General features: G+C 43.7%; 1 protein-coding gene across 1 annotated transcript in view; it reads left to right on the forward strand.

Moving 5' to 3' along the window:
* Positions 1 to 18,067, forward strand: part of LOC144766850 (polyserase-2-like) — a 1,745,029-nt gene that overhangs the window by 859,398 nt on the left and 867,564 nt on the right. Inside the window, exon 6 of the mRNA XM_078650565.1 lies at positions 1,189 to 1,466. Within this exon, the coding sequence (XP_078506691.1) occupies positions 1,189 to 1,466 (278 nt within the window). The remainder of the gene's footprint in view (positions 1 to 1,188; positions 1,467 to 18,067) is intronic.

The raw sequence follows: 18,067 nt of genomic DNA on the forward strand, positions 1-18,067 counted from the left end.
GAGCCACCAACAGCAATATCGCTAGTGTATGTGTGTCAGCATTTCTCATCCTCTAGCAGGGAGAGAGAGAGAGTATGCTGCTCACTAAAGTTATACACATTATGTCTCTTCGAAAGCAACTCTGGTTTCCAGGTTTGACAGAAACACCCACTAGTAGTGAGAATGAAAATAGTGCCAGATGAATTCCTCGCTTTTTGCAGATGCGCATTCACTAATCGTGAGAACAAGAAAGCTCAGGTCCTTCCCATAAGTAAGTGAGCTCGGGGCATCATAAATCACAATAAAGTGGATAACTCTGAAGGTTAATGCACTTGCTAGAAAGATCTGTGTACATTCTAACCAAGGGTTTAACTTACCATAAAAGTGCATAGAGGATCAATGTGTCTGCTGGAAAGCACAGCATGCAACATGTAAGTCACAGATTCTTTTTTTTTTTATGTAGATAGTTTAGTTGATTACTGTTTTTGTTGCATAGAGCCCTGTGTTACCTGCAGGTCAATAGTTAATATCCTTGTAATTTAGCTCAGTGAGTTATGACCCTGCAGCAAGGACCTGCCTGCAAACATGAAGGCATATATTTAGAACCTTGCTGTTTTTCCTCAATCTTTTCTTATTTTAAGGATGCTAAAAAAGGCTACTTTGGGTAGTAATAAACTCTTATTAGTAAGTGCCATATATATAGTTATTAGTGAGATATATCTGGCATTCTAACAATGCATGCAGATTTCTTGCAAACAACTTGGCAAAGTAAAAAAGCTAACCCCGCCCCTTGTCCCACCTTAGCACCTCCCTAAACTCCGCTCACTGCTCCTTTTGGTGAGTACCTGCACATGTAAAGCACTGGGTAAAAGAACACCACCAGTCCTTCATCATTCGTCAGATATATATGGTGTTCGAGCACAAATAACCTCCTGATGCTATAGTAATGGTATTATGTTTTCTTAACCAAATTGAAAGCCCATTAGAGAGGCGCTGCCACAAAAGTTCACTTCCCTTCATCGATCCTGGAAGTTTACGTATTCAGAAGCAAAAGGCGTTTTTCAGTTTTGGGGTGGGAAAGACAAATGTTGAGAGTTGCACCTTCCCCCATCCTTCATTTCAAAGTGACAACACTTGGTCCCTTTACGTATTCCTGCTTCGCCCATATGTTTGGTAGTGTAACAGACTACTCTGTTGTTCTTTCCTCAGGGAAGACGTCTTCTATGCCTCTGAATGGACAGTTTATCTCGGCGCACACCTGCTCAATGGGAGCATCCCCTTCAAGCACAAACGGCGGGCCAACCAAATCTTTGTCCATGAGAACTACACCAGCTCCAGCATGGGCGACGACATCGCCCTGTTGGAACTGTTTGGGCCCGTCCTCTTCAACACCGTCATCCAACCAGTCTGCGCCCCCTATGCCACACATCGTATCCAGGTTGGAGCATCTTGCTGGACCACCGGATGGGCTCCTGTTAGCTATGGAGGTAAATCTGTTGCCCCTTGGAAGAAAAATAGAATGTTAACGATTAGATTTCTAACAACTACTAATTCTACATAAAACTGTGTACCAGTCTGAATCTTTAAAACCTCATATTGACAGCTCGATGAGTTTTGCAGTTGGGTTATACTGAGAAGATGGCGAAATTGAAAACTGTCAGTCCTCTTTCCCTACATGGCGGCAAATGGAAACCGTTTCCAGTGGCCCCGTTTTTTTTTAGAACAGATCTTGAAACTGGTTTGGGTGTAGGGCCAGATGTGAAGCTAAAGAACCGCGTAAACAAACCCAATCAGTTATAAACTGGCACAGCCAGTGAATTATGTAACAATATGCCTCAAAAGCCCAGCAGGCCTCATCAAACAAACAAACATTCTGCAATACCTATTGTTGGTGACTGTTAAAGATGCAGGACTGTGCAAATAAAACAGCTATTTTCTTTACACTGGATGGCCCGTTTAAACAAGAAAGAGATAGCACAGCAAAAAACTCCCGTCCAATTTATTTTACGCTGAGCATGTGGGACTTTGCACCTGGGGCAGCTTGCTGGACAACTACATCGCGCTCTCCACTGTATTGTAGAATTAGTTCAGCAGTCTGTACACCAGGGTACCTTAAGGTCCACTGCAAAGGAGACACCACAGCCACCACAGTATCTTTTGACTCCCCAACCTTTGAGACTTTCACTTAAAAAACTGGGTCCAGGGGATTGCCATGATAACATTTCAGACAACGCAGCCAAACCCTTGCTACATGGCCTTGTGTTAGAGAACCCTAGGAGTATTTTTGGTAGGGGAATGACGACTATTCACGATTGTAGCGTCTGTAACTGCACCTAAGGAGCCTGGCAGTGGGGATTTAAGTCAAGACCGACTTAGGGGCCGATTACGATGTCGGGCGGAAAACCTCCTCCCGACAGTCGGAATCTCTTCAACAATGTCGGAACCCTTCTGACCAACTCGGTCACTTTACATTCCGCCTGCCCAATTACGAAGTTCCCAAATCGGTTCGGAGTGACTTGCAGAGTATCCGTCTGGGTTGGAACCACATTGTACACCACTATGGACAGCGTTTCCGCCCGCAAGTATACAGTGTCGTTTTCCAACAGCCTTTTCATGACAGCCTGTCTGACACAGAAAGGCTGTTGGAAAGTGACTTTGGGGGCCCCTGGCAGGTCCCTTTGGCCCTGCAGCCTATGGTTGATGGCTGTGGGGATACCTGAGGGACCCCCTTGTAAAATCCTACACTGTGTTGCAGGCACCATGGGCGGCCTGCCATGGGGTTCAAGGTTTCCTGAAAATGCCACATGTCCCCATAGGAGCCTGTGTTACGATGGTTCTCAGCGTAACATGGGCTCCCACAGGAAACAATTGGAATCCAACCAAACAGTGTTCGGTCGCATTGTAACCCGTCGGTCGGAAACGGCAATTGCTAGTCGGACGGACTCGATTGGGAGACATTGTCGGGCAGAGGCTTTCCGCCACACATCGTAATGAGCCCCTAAATCTCATCAAAAAACCATCCAACTGTAGATTCAGCTAAGGCCCTTGTTAAAATGTCGGGCAGACTTGTGTCCACCCGACACCATTGCAGAATAGGGACCGACCGACCTCCCGTCGGCAGTTCCGACCTCATTAGTAGGATGCAAGTGCACATGGTGCAGTCACACACTCCCATTTCACTAAGGGAGCGTGTGCTGTGGCTGTAAACCAGCTATTGCAGAAGCTACCATAGGGAAATTAGTGTTTTTATTAATCCCTCCATCGCATGGCAGACATCTGACAGTACTAAAGAGAAGGGAGTTAGAGGGAAGAAAAAGCTAAGGCTCACCCTCCAAATACTATATTCAACATAAGGTCTCTGTTACCAGATACCTGAGAGCCTAGCCGGTCACTATAAATCCATTCACAATGCTCAATGGGGTTGGTCTGGATGGTATAGTAGATAGAAAAGGAGAAATTGCTCTTTTTCTAGGTGTCCCCTCACTCACCAGGGTTGCCCCATGGTGACATGCTTCATCATTGGGGCCATCCCAGTCCTCTACGGGCTTGGGCGTGCTGCGACTTGCGAATTACGTAGGAGCACTTGTAATGGACTATGTGTGGTGCGGGTGTGATAGTGGAGTGGACTAGGTGGTGTGTTTAAAAATACCTGCCCAGTAGGTTTTCAATAGACTTTATTCCTGCCTCTAGGTGGTAGTATTAAAAATGGGGTGGAAAAATAGGGTCCCTAAACGTAATGTGTTAAGGTGTACCTATCAACTCCTGTCAACATGTTTCGTGCATACCCCAAGCACTTCTCAGGGACTACACAGGGACCAGCCCTGTGTTCGCCACTCCTTAGCTCTGCAATGAGTTATTTTTAGTAAAAAATGCTGCAATCTATAATTAGTGCATGCAAGAATACCTACGTATTTATTCCAAACACTTGGTTCATGTAGTGGGACCTAACTGTGCCCCATGGACTCGGAGGGGTTCAGTATCCCAGCAAATTTGCTCACAGAATACCTCCCTCTTGCAGACACCTACTAGCGTCCGGACCGGAGGACGAGTCCATGGGGCACAGGTAGGTCCCACTACATGAACCACGTGTTTGGAATAAATACGTAGGTATTCTTGCATGCACTAATTATAGATTGCAGCACTTTTTACTAAAAATAACTCATTGCAGAGCTAAGGAGTGGCGAACACAGGGCTGGTCCCTGTGTAGTCCCGAAGAAGTGCTTGGGGTATGCACGAAACATGTTGACAGGAGTTGATAGGTACACCTTAACACATTACGTTTAGGGACCGTATTTTTCCACCCCATTTTTAATACTACCACCTAGAGGCAGGAATAAAGTCTATTGAAAACCTACTGGGCAGGTATTTTAAACACACCACCTAGTCCACTCCACTATCACACCCGCACCACACATAGTCCATTACAAGTGCTCCTACGTAATTCGCAAGTCGCAGCACGCCCCAGCCCGTAGAGGACTGGGATGGCCCCAATGATGAAGCATGTCACCATGGGGCAACCCTGGTGAGTGAGGGGACACCTAGAAAAAGAGCAATTTCTCCTTTTCTATCTACTATACCATCCAGACCAACCCCATTGAGCGTTGTGAATGGATTTATAGTGACCGGCTAGGCTCTCAGGTATCTGGTAACAGAGACCTTATGTTGAAGACATCTGACAGTGCCTGAAACTGGGTGCAGGGATTATCAGGGGAGCAAGATAGGTGCCACCCAGGCCTCCAACCAGAGGTGGCTACTTCAAGGGGGCCCTGCTAGGGTCCCCCAAAGTCACTTTCCGACAGGCTTTTAATGTCAGAAAGCTAGAAATGAAAAGCCTGTCGGACATCGACATCATAATTACCATGGTGAAATTGCCATACATAGGGAATTATAAGTGGCCTCCGACTGTCTGACGGGCTCCTTGATCCTGTCGGAAGCCAGTTGGGCCAACCGGGCGTTTTCAAGTCGAAAAGCCTTCATCGTAATAAGGCTGTTGGACTTGAAACCAACGATGTAAGTCGGAAAGCCCCAACCTGTGTTCGGAGCCTTTCCGACTTACATCGTAATAGGGACCTTATTATTTAATCGATAATTAATTATGTTAATTGTGTTTAGGTGTGGGTTATTGGGGTTATAGAGGTACACGGTGGGAAGTAAATTAATTACAAGTAATATTTAGTTTTTAATTAATAATAATTATTTAATTGATAACTAATTATATTAATTGTGTAATTAAATTTTTTAGCTAACATTTTAGGTGGCAGTTATGGGTTTTGTAGGGGTATAGGGTAGGAAGATAATTAATTTTAATTATGAATTAACTTTTTAATTGATATTGTTTATTCATTTGATAATTATTTATGTTAATTGTGCAAATATTGTTTGGTTAAGTTCAATTTTAGGAGCACATCGTTTGTTTTGTGGGGGTATAATATGGGCAGTAAATTAATTATAATTAAGCAATAATGACTTTTTAATTAATGATATTTAGTTCATTGATAATTATTTATGTTAATGGTGTAAGTAATGTGTTTTTAAAGTAAAGTTTTAGGTGTGGGTTGTACGTTTTGTAGGGGTATAGGGTGGGAAGTAGCTAAAATGAAAATACTTAATAAGTATTATTTTTTAATAGGTCATTTTGAAGTAAAATTATATATGTAAATTAAAAATATTTTTGTATTTCAATTATCATAATTTTTGTAGTTTTTTCTTATATGTATTTTACCCTGTAATATGTATTTATATAATTTAATTTGTTATATAAAATATATTTGTATTTTCTTTTTACATATTTATATTTTTGTACGTTTACTATGTTTTTGAAATTATTTTGTTGAAGAGAATTTGTTTGTTTCTAAATTTGCACTGACTGGAGTGGGAATAATAAATGTTACCCCTCCATAATCCAACACTTCCCTTACTGTTGCACTCATTGGAGTGGGAAAAGACAATTTTACCCCTCCGCCATCCAACACTTTCCCTACTGTTGCACTTATTTGAGTTGGAATAGTAAATTTTACCCCTCTGCAATCCAACACTTTGCTCACTGTTGCACAGACTAGAGTGTGAATAGAAAATGTACCCCTTTGTAATCCAACACTTTCCTTACTGTTGAAGTTTTTGGAGTTGAAATAGTAAATTTTACACCGCACATTGCAACACTTTCCCTTCTGTTGCACTGACTGGAGTGGGAATTTTACAATTTGTCCCTGTGTGATTTAACAGTTTTCCTACTGTTGCCTTGTGTGAAGTGGGAGTCATACATTTTATACATTCTTAATACAACACTTTGCCGACTTTTGTATAATTTGGAGTGGGAATAATATATGTATTACATTTAACATTTTATAATTTATTTTATATTGTTACAATTTATAGTATGATTTTGCTTATATCAAAATATAATATTTATAATTATTATTTTTTAATGTGTAAAATGTCTTTATTACATTGTAAGAAATGTATTTTGTTTACTTTTTTATTTTTATTTAAATGGTTTGTTTTGTAAATATGTTATGTTATTGGTATATATATATATATATATATATATATATATATATATATATATATATATATATATATATATATATATATATATATATATATATATATATGAGAAGCAGTTTTAACCCAAGTTGGTGTCGGCGCTCATTTCTTAGCGTGGTGCAGTTTTCTACGACTGGGTTCGTCGTTTCTATATTGCTCGGGGTCCCCAGAGGGGAAATGAAAACGCACTCTCTCGTCTCAGTATAGTGACAGCGGTTTAATCAACAACCAAAACCCAACGCGTTTCGCTTCTTACAAAGCTTGCTCACGGGATGTTGAGCCAGTTTCTAAGTCCTCCTTTTGAACACCAGGTCATGTGATTTCCTGTGTTAACTATTGAAATTCTGTGCAATAGAACAAGTTCCACAATCAGAGAGGGGTGGTGATCGCCTGAAAACTCTAAGACGCAAAGAGTCGAAACACATCATCAATTTCAGAACTCTGGAACCTAGAGGCCTGAACCTGACTGAAGAACTCTATGTACACCTTTAATTTTGATGATAGTGAGCCTCATAAATGGACCCCTGGCCAACATGGGAAAAAAGCCCACTAGAGGGCGACCCACATACAAAAACAAAAAACACAGTAAATGAAACTGTGATACCACAGACTAAGACCTGACCTGTGAATAATAAGATGTAACACCAGCACACTGCATCCAAGAATCTCATTGGAGAGAATGAAAGGACAATAAATAAACTCACCAAAGAGTTTTAAATAAAACTGTCTGCATAACATGAAATGCACTCCCCCCCTTTTCTTTTCCTTGAAGTTATAAACTGTACATGGACACACAAAGGAGCGAACTGGTGGAGAAAATGTAGTGGACACTACATTAACCAGCATGCATCCACTGATAACACAGGAAATCACATGACCTGGTGTTCAAAAGGAGGACTTAGAAACTGGCTCAACATCCCGTGAGCAAGCTTTGTAAGAAGCGAAACGCGTTGGGTTTTGGTTGTTGATTAAACCGCTGTCACTATACTGAGACGAGAGAGTGCGTTTTCATTTCTCCTCTGGGGACCCCGAGCAATATATATATATATATATATATATATATATATATATATATATATATATATATATATACATATATATATATATATATATATATATATATATATAATTATTATTTTTTTACCGCAAAAAACAAAAATAAGTAACTGTGAATAGCACCTATACAAATGATACCGTAGCTGCATCCTGACAAGTGTAATGATACATGAGATTTTTTATGTTTCTCGATGTGTCAAATAATCATGATAAAAAACTGAAATTGCTTTTTAAAATAATGTGACATGAGAGCTGTAAAGTTTACAAAATGTTTAAGAAAAGGGCAACAGCCGATCCACGTCTTTATAGAATCTGCCAGATGAAATGCGATCGTAAAGGGGTTGCTTAGCATTGGTACTTTTAGTATTTTGAAATCATAATGAAATACTTGTTTATGTATCAGGCATAAAGTACAATGGTGATTTATTTATCATTATGGCACAATGAAATATCATTTTAATGAAGTGTTTGCGTGTATATACATGCGGGATTACCCATTACAAAATGGCGCTCACATTAGCTAGGGGGCGTTGGTCCTTTCCTTATTTCTATTGAAGTAATACTGTTGAAAAACAATTGGCGTTTCCGATGTGCCAGTAACATCGAAAAAGGCACTTCCGCTGAAACGCGTCTGTTGTGGGTCACAAAATAAATGTGTGAATATCACCCGGGGAGTGCGATATCTTCTTTTTGTAAATCGTAGAAGTGGAGTGAGATATTGTTAGCGGAGTCCACAACCGCTATATCGCACCCGCCTGCGAGTTCCTCAATTCTTTTCATGTGGAAACCAGGAGTGGGCTTTACATTCGGAAGCACCACTGCATCTGCTACAACATCATTGGCAAATTTTGGAAAGCTCTGCCGGAGGAGGAGGAGGGACGCCGAGCACTTCGTAGGACGCGTGTGGAGGTTCTGAAATACCACCACCGGTGACTCCCGACGTTGAGTTTGACATTAACGAACTGTGCAGGATTAGCGGCAAGGTGAGGGGAGAACAATACACATAAAAGACTTTACATGCAAGTGACCAAGGCACAGTAATCACGGTACAAGCCATGTTTTGTGAGAAATCGCGTCGGGAGGCAGCCAAAGATATATTTAAAAGTCAGGATGCAGGGAAAACCTATACAGATGCCTCAGATCACAGACAACCAAGAAATAGACTGAGTGAAAACATGTCCAAATTAGAGCGTCTCTATGAATGCGAGACGCACAGATGGTGGGAGGCCACCAGTTTGCAGAGTTACATTGACGCACAACGAGTTCTAAGGGGCCTACAGGTATATACTGTGCCCTCATATGAGAATCCTGACCCACAATTACTTACAGACTGGGCTGAACACACAGCGCAATATTGCCAAGGAACACTGGGCATACTAGTGAAGTATGCCTGGAGTGACGGGGATAAAGCACTGCTAGAGATTAAAGAATTGGAAGATGAGCTCTTGAAGAAAGAACAAGATAAAAACAAGCAGAGGAACTGATGGGTCAAATGAAGGCAAGACTACTCAAGTATGAGCAGCAAATTAAATTTCGTAAACAAGAGAAATTTATCCGGGATGAAAATGATTACTTGCAGGGGACAGTGTTGGACCTTCGCCCTGAAGTTTGACTGCCCGAGAAGAGACCTAAGCCTACGATCCAAGCAGGTGCCACAAAGAGTTGAAACTTCTGAGTCGGACGTCACGGAAAATGAGTCGAGTGATGAGCAACCAGGAAGTTCAGTGGAAGGGAGAAATGTTCCTACCCCTTTTCACGGCAAATTCAAAATCATCTGCCAAGAAAAACCCCCCAGAAAGAGGCGCAGAAAAACCTGCAGAGGTGGGGGTGGCAGGAAGAGGAAGGAGCAAGGCACCTGGCTGGGTGAGTCGCAAGAAGAACACGAAAAGGCAGTAGAGGCGTCGAATCTCACAGTGGTCAACCTAACGGATAGATCTCTCCAGCGTCACTTTGAACATGGGAAAAGTGACGCATAAGTCGCGCAAGGGGCTGGTAGATCTGCCCCTTTGTCCATTTCTATTTCGGCGTGGATAGCGTTGTGCTAATCCTACGCTTAAAGACTTTGATAGAAAAGTAGACATTTGAGGTGAGCAGATCTAGAGTGTCGCTGGTGTTGAGAGTGCTCCATACAGGAGCTCCTTTCCCCCTAAACTTGAGAACTACCCAGAGTTATCTGCTTCTTTTTGTGTATATATATATATATATATATATATATATATATATATATATATATATATATATATATATATACAGAAAGGAACTCTCCAAGCCACCTCCAATCCAGTCGATCGGCGAAGCAAACAAAGGAGACGGACCACAGGATCTGGCCACAGATATATTTAATGGCGCAGGTGAGCAGCAACAGCAATGACGCGTTTTGGGCCCGTAGGCCCTTGATCACACACAAAATAGATTTTTATATGCTGTGAGATAAATGGCCACTCCCCCTGTTTGACCAGACCTACTTGGTCACATGACCGTAAACATAGTAGACACACTTACATTGCGACTACGGTTTAAAACACGTCTCTTGCAAAATAAATATATACATATATATACATATATATATATATATATTACCTACTGCCAGTCGCCAGTAGGTAGTTATAGTTAGAACCTAGTTTCCATAGGAAATCCGCAACATTCTATTGGGAATAACTTTGGTGCCGGTGGACAAATCTTCACGAATTTCTCCAAGAAAATGGCCTGCTCCGCTCTGCTCCTTCCCTGAAAGTTCGGGGGTGATTTGTGTAGCTGGGGCCGAGAAAAAAGGGGGGTCCCAAACGTGTTTTCCCTGTGCAATTTTCCGTAGGACCTTTAGCCGGGGCTACAGCCCGAACGGCTCAACGGAATGACACCAAATTTGGCAAAAAGGTAGAGTTCTGTTCGTAGATGGGCCTTTTTGTTGAATGGTGTAAATCCGTTCAGTAGTTCCTGAGAAAATCAAAAGTAAAATCATAACTATATATTGGAGGTGTTACGGTGCGCGCACTGTCCGCGCACCTTCCCGAACACGAGCTGCATGCTAATTGGATGTCAAGTATCTGTCAACACTCCAAACCAGGAAGTGTTGGCAGCCATCTTGTACCTCCGTAGAAGCGAGGCACAAGAAAGCTGAAAACAAACGCGCAAAACACGCAAAGGGGGCAGTGTAGACACACCCTGACCCCCTAGGTTTGCTGTTTAAAATTGCGGGGAACGCGTACGTACGCGCACCTCATGGCGGAAAAAAAAACAGTGTTATTTTTTTTTAATTAGCCCCCGGGGGCATATTTAAAAAAAGTGTGGGGGTCCAATCCCCCCCCACACTGCCCTGGGGAACGCCACCCCCCAGGGCAAAGTTAATATGCTAGCGGGGGGCACACGGCCCCCCTGCAGCCCCTGGGACCGCCACCCCGGGGCAAAGACAGTAATGATGGGGGGCCTCTAAGGCCCCCCGAGCCCCGGGGACCGCCACCCCGGGACTTTGTTCAAAAGTATGCGGGGGGGCTCAAGGCCCCCCGCAGCCCCAGGGACCGCCACCCCCCGGGGCTTTATTTTTAATAAAAAACCTGTGAGGGGGGGCTCAAGCCCCCCCGCACGCCCTGGGGACCGCCACCTCCCCGGCGCACTAATATGCAAATAGGGGGGTCCGTGATGGACCCCCAGCCCTGGGGACCACCACCCCCCAGGGCTTTGTTGATTTTGGGAGGGGGGCCGAGCATCCCCCCTCCTGGAGCCCTCGATGGCCCTGGGGACTGCCACCGCCCAGGGCCGGCTCCTGCAGTGTCCCGGGGTGCCTACCCCGGGACACTGCTGTTTGCTGTGGTAGGGCAGGAGCCTCGCAGCTCCCGCGCTACCACAGCAAACTGCTTTGATTTTTGAAAGGGAGAGCAGGAAACCCCAGCACGGCCCTCAACGAGGAGGGCCAGGCCCCGGGGGATGGGGTCCCTGGGGCCAGAAGTGGCCCAGGAGAGGGCCACACGGCCCCCTCCATAAAAAAAAAAGTAAGGCCGCGGGGGATGGGGTCCCCGGGGCCTAAAGGGGGCATAGGAGGGGGGCTGCAGCCCCCCTCCAGTATAAAAAATAAAAAAATGAAGTTTGCCATGCCCTGGGGGATGGGGTCCCCGGGGCTGGAATTGGCCACGGGAGGCCCCTTCCTGTCAACATTTTTAAAAAAAAGATTTGGAGGCAGGCCCTGGAGGATGGGGTCCCCAGGGCAAAAAAAAAAGAACAAGAATAGTAACGTTACCTGAGAATAATAACAATTGTCAGCAACCAGCTTCTGAGTGTTGCTTACGAGCGCTTTTCGGATTTTGACTCAAGTTTTGCGGCATCAGGGTTCGCCGCATATTGCGCCACCTGACAAGGGAGAAGATCGCGGAAGGATCCTTCCTGTTTTGAATATATATATATATATATATCTATATATATATATATAGATATATTACCTACTGGCGGTCGCCAGTAGGTATATATAGTTAGGATTTTTTCTCTATGGGTTTTTTGAAAATTCTATGTCTAATAACTTTGGCGTTTGTGGACGGAATTGGCTGAAATTTTCAGGAAAATGGCACATTTTGTTTCTGAGCAGCCCTTGAAAATTTGGGGGGGGTTCGTCCAGTGGGGGCCGAGAAAAAAGGGGGGTCCCAAAACGTGTTTTTAACATTGAGTTTTCCATAGGGCGGTTGGCCTCACTTTTAGCCCGAACGGCTGAATGGATTTGCACGAAACTTGGCAAAATTGTAGGGACTGGTAGCCCGATGTGCCTTTTGTAGGTCTCAATATATGTGCTCCAGTGGATTTTGAGAAATTAACGTTTAAAAAAAGATATATATCTGTAAGCGCGGACCAGGCAGCGCTCTGGTTCGCGGACTTTTCGCGCAACGGAGCTTTGTGAAGCGAAGCTGATTGGTTCTCCGGCGTCTGTCAACATTCCAAACAGTCCGTAGCGGCCGCCATCTTGTCTCTCGGTAGGATCGAGAGACAAGAGGAGGTCAAAACAAAGGGGGAAATAACTATAAGGGGGAATAGTAGATCCTCGCTGACCCCCTAGGTTTGATGTGGAGGTTTTAAAAGGGCCCCGCGGGGCAAAAAAAAATAATAAAAATAATAATTGAACGGCTGAATGGATTTGCACGAAACTTGGCAAAATATTAGGGACTGGTAGCCCGATGTGCCTTTGCTAGGTCTCAATATATGTGCTCCAGTGGATTTTGAGAAATTAACGTTCAAAAAAAGATATATATCTGTAACAGCGCTCCGCTTCGCGTACTTTTCGCGTTACGGAGCTTTGCGAAGCTGATTGGTTCTCCGGCGTCTGTCAACATTCCAAACAGTCCGTAGCGGCCGCCATCTTGTCTCTCGGTAGGATTGAGAGACAAGAGGAGGCCAAAGCGAAGGGGGAAATGACCATAAGGGGGCATAGTAGATCCTTCCTGACCTCTTAGGTTTGATGTACCATTTTGCCAAGTTTGGTGTAATTCCGTTCAGCCATTCAGGCTGTAGACGTATGTAAATGTCCTATGGAAAATTGCATGGGGAAAACACATTTGAAAGTGTTGAAATTTAGAACCAATTAAAATGTTACTTTGGTTTTGTATTTGTGTGTGATGAAAGTTAATTGGTTATGTATATATGTCAAATGAGAGGAAACCACAGCCATTTTGTGATACTACTGTCTGAGGTACATTTGTGAGGAATTTTTGGTGGTGAATTTCTGGTGTTTGATTTACACAGTACTAACACTTCTGCTACTTTTAAAAAGGTGAGTTGTTAATTTGTAAGGGGAACTATGTTGTACACTTGAAGATAATTTGAAAAATGTTTTCTGTTATTTATTTGCAGTCCTTCTGTTATACTAAATACTTGATGAAGTTAGTTTTATATTATGTATTACTAAAAACGATAAATGAAAGTGATTATTTTTTTCTGCAATTTACAGCAAGCAATTTCAAAATAAAATGGCTCACAATGAAGAGACCGTGGCAATTTCTTTTGAATTGTCCACTACATTGATTGAAATTGAGAGCACCAATAATGAAATATTGTCACAAGGAGGACATGACTTGTATGATTCCATTAGATTGATTGAAATGGACAGCACCAAGAATGAAATATTGTCACAAGGAGATGACTTGAATGATTCCACTACATTGATTGAAATTGAGAGCACCAATAATGAAATATTGTCACAAGGAGGAGATGGCTTGTATGATTCCATTAGATTGATTGAAATGGACAGGACCAATAATGAAATATTGTCACAAGGAGGAGATGACTTGAATGATTCCACTACATTGATTGAAATTGAGAGCACCAATAATGAAATATTGTCACGAGGAGATGACTTGAATGATTCCACTACATTGATTGAAATGGACAGCACCAATAATGAAATATTGTCAGAAGGAGGAGATGACTTGAATGATTTTTTTGATCAATCTCTTGATGGCGAATTTATCGAGTGTTTGGAGACCATAGAGTTACAAGAATCATCATTGCAGACTTTTAATGAGGAGATTCCAGATGAGATGATTGAAGAGGAAATTACTGATGAGGACATGTTACTAGTTGTTTCAAATTTAGAAAATTCTGAAGAATAAATTTATATTTAGAAATCAAAAATTGTTTGAGACATTATTTATTTTTATTTTTAATTTATGAGGTTGTAGCGAAGTGATTGTAGTATAAAATGAGACTTATAGTATAGAGTGCAACATTTTTATGTTACATGGTAAGTTTACTCATATTTACTTCCCTTCTGCCACTATATTATCTCCAATGTGTATTTGACATGTCTTCTTCATCTCCGGCCTCCTTTCTCTCACTGTGTGTCTCCGATGCATCTTATCGCTGGTATTTTGTGTAATTACAGAAGAGAGTAAAATAAAATAGTTCGGAACGTGAAAAGGGGGCAAAGTAGAGTACTCCTCACCCCCTAGGCCTTTTTAGGCGGTCCCAAAAGGATCAGTTTCTGCTTTCCTGAGAGATTATGGTATGAGTTCCATATACCACAATAACTTGCATTACAACATGCAAGATATCTATCTCCTATTACCAACTTTTGGAGATATTCGTGCTAAGCGCGAATATCTCCAAAAAGTAACACCTGCCCTGAGCAGTTCTTAGCCATGTTATCCAATGGGAGGTGGATAACATGGCTAAGAGTATTAGCTCGGTAATGCATGAATATCGCTGAGTTTTTAGCGATATTCATGCATTGCGGCCGTTTATTATCGCATTTGCGATAAACCTTGATAATAGTAAGGTTTATCTTCGATAATTTCTGACGATGCTTAGTGGTAAAAAATTGGTTGGTAAGCATCGTTAGCGATAAATATCGCTTAACTTTGGTAATATGCCCCAACGTCTGTTAACGTTCGATTCGAAGGAAATGAGGAAGTGTTGAAAAACATTGTCTGCGCCATCTTGCCTTTTTTGAAATGCCACACTTTTGTCGTGCACGGCAGCCATTTTAGATGTCTTGACCAGACCCACTCTCTGCACGCTGTCGATTCGTAGCATGGCTCCTCACCCTCGTAAGCATCTCCCCCAGGCACTGGTCACCACCGCTCTCTGTCTTATGCATGGGCAATAAACCTCCCCCCATCTGCGCTGCTCTTCCCTGAGAATCACACTGTGCCCGCCCGACACCTCCCTTTCGCCCTATTCACTACCGCACCCTGTGACACTCCTCTTCCTCTGTGTCCGATTGTCCAGGCTATCAGCTAGCCCTGCAGATGTAGTTTATGGCCCCAGCTGTAAAGAATCACCCCTCTTCAAAGGAGTTATAGTAGATCAAGGCCCACACCCGATGAGATCCGTCACACCACACGTGTTCCTACTATCTGAAAACTATCCTGTATTGTGATTGGGGAGGGGACCGAGCCTGAAGCGGAAGATTCCAGGAATGACTCTTTGTACATCAAAGTTTTTACAATTATGTGTCACATAAAAAATATATAGCACTCCAACAAAGTAGTAGGAATATAAAACTTTAATAACATATAAATATATACAACAAAACAAAAACAGTAAAAACATTTAAACAACGAAGAGACCGTGGCAATTTCTTTTGAATTATCCAATAGATTTATTGAAATTGACAGCACCAATAATCAAATATTCTTGTCAGTAGCGGTCTGTTGTGCGAATAGTTCCAAGGCAGCAGAACGCGCTGAAATCTGGATGTCACGAAGGTGATGTCTAGCAAGTTGCCGCCCAGCAAATAACGGCGTGGGGCGCCGCGGGGGTGAGTGAGTCCAGTAGGCACCACAGCTATTCTTACCGGCATTGCAGAATTACTGCTGGGGACAATGCCTGTGCTGGAGCAGGGTCACAGCAGAAACAAAAAGGATTCTGTTGAAGATGTTGTTGGTTTTCAATTTGAAAACAGTTCTGGTGTCAACTGCTATGCTAATGTAGTGGTTAATGTTTTGTTTTCTCTAGAAAATGTAAAAGAGGGGGAGGCAGTCCAAAGTTCCGTTAAAAGGGCAAAGGAAAGGATCGGTGGTTTGAACTATCAGTCAAAAAGGGGAGGGGGTGCAACAATTTTTCCTACCGGGTCACACTGTGCTTTCACCGGAAGTGAGGTCTGCAGGATTCTAGTAATTCAAAGTGAGGCTGGCGCCGACGTCCCGCGGATACAGTTTCGTCACTCCACGGGTGATCATGGCAGTCATTCCCCATCGGGGGTGGGAGACTCCCGCGGCTCCTCTAGAATCTTCAAGGTCGTGGAGGACTACGGTGGTGGAGTCAACCAGTGACCGGGCCATTTCTTTATGCTGGGCCCGCTCTTGCCAGGTCGACCGCCATTTTGAGAGTTCGGTAGCTACTGGCGATCGCGGGGTCAAATGAGCGGACGGGCTCCACCCTGCCGGGCGAGACGTTGCAGCATGGCCACAGTGGAAGAACTCTTTTCCGGGCGCCTGGACCGCTGAGGGTGCAGCTGGGAAGCCTCCACTGGGGAGGCGGGAGAGGCCTGTTCGCACCGTCTCTCCCTCCCAGTGCACCGCACGGCGTCTCGCTTGAGATTTGTTATGGTCGGACCAGGCGATGAGGACGAGGGGGGGGTCGGAGGCATGTGCAAGACATCCCCCTCCAGTGTTGTCGCAGCCATTATAAAAGAAAGAAGTGTCCCGTCCGTCTTCGGGCCGGGCTTCCGGTGGATGTCGGCCGGACACCCCTGGCTCTGGCTCCATGAACGGGTTTCTTGGTTTATCGGCTGCAGCCGGATTCCGTCGGCCTCGGCCCCCCGACCGTTGGTGGCCGGACCGGAAGAGCATGTGGCGGGACTACCTGCAACTCTCAAGGGCCACCGCGGCCGGACTGGGAGAGAGAGGGGAGGGTCGAGGAGACATTCCCCCCCCCTGCAACTGTTCAGCGTTGTAAAGGCAATCCCCTGGCCGGGTCCCGCTGGTCTCGGCCTCTCCTCCGGCTACACCCTACGTTAGGATCTCCTGGCCGAGGCGTGGCAGCAGGACCTGCCTTATATGGGCTGCTCCCGGCTGGGCGTAGCCGGAACCCTGCCCCACCTTGGAAGTTTCCAGAGTGGGGGCGGATGTTCTACTGACTTGCATTTTCCCTAGTCTATCGATTTTTTTGGCGTGGCAGGCGGTGGGACAGCGAGGGGTGATTTGGTTTCTGTTACTGTTTTTCTGGTCTCTCACCACTGGCATATTTTAACGTTTTCTTGTTTCTAGGACATTAATAGGTTTTATCATTACGTTATGTTATCGTTTCTTTGTTCGTTGTTTAATAAAAGTTCATGTTCATCAGTGGCCTACTGATTTTCGTTTTCCTATTCTTTTCTTTCCAGGTTGTTTCATGCTAAAGTTTCTGTTAACAGGATACAGTGATCACTTCGTTATTATTGCATATGTCCTTTTCACTAGGGGTGCTCTCTGGTCGGGCCAGATGACGTATGTCTAGTAAATGGTCCGGGTGAAACAGGTGCATCAATCAGTGGGGAGTAGATAGGCATGACAGATTACAACGGGGGAGAACGGTCCGCATTACGTACCCTTTCACTACTTGCAAAGATTTTCCTACGTTTATTTGCAAACAGGGAATACCTCCAAAAAGAACTAATTCCCAAACAGTCAATGTTCGGACAATCAATCAATCAATGAGGAATGAAATAGGTACGACGTGTTAAAGGCTTGCGTTACCTACCCTTCACTATCTGCAAAGGGAGAGAGAATATTCCTATTCTTCCTCGTTTGCAGGCAGAGAAGATCCTTAAGAGAATTAACATCGAACAATTCAATGCTCGATTGAAACAATCAACAAGGGGTACTGTGAACACAAATGAACGCCGCTTATGTACATACGCATTGCTATTTTCAACAGGTTGTTCCTAATGTTTCTATTTTAGCGAGGTCAAAAAGAGATCCCATTAGTGGCCTACTGATTTTGCTCGATTCCTTTTGTTTTTTTACACGATTTTTCGCTATCTGCAAAGACTAAACAGAGTATTGCGACTCTGTGCTTGTTTGTAAATAGAGAA

The sequence above is a fragment of the Lissotriton helveticus genome, chromosome 7 (genome assembly GCF_964261635.1).
Source record: "Lissotriton helveticus chromosome 7, aLisHel1.1, whole genome shotgun sequence".
NCBI lineage: Eukaryota > Metazoa > Chordata > Amphibia > Caudata > Salamandridae > Lissotriton > Lissotriton helveticus.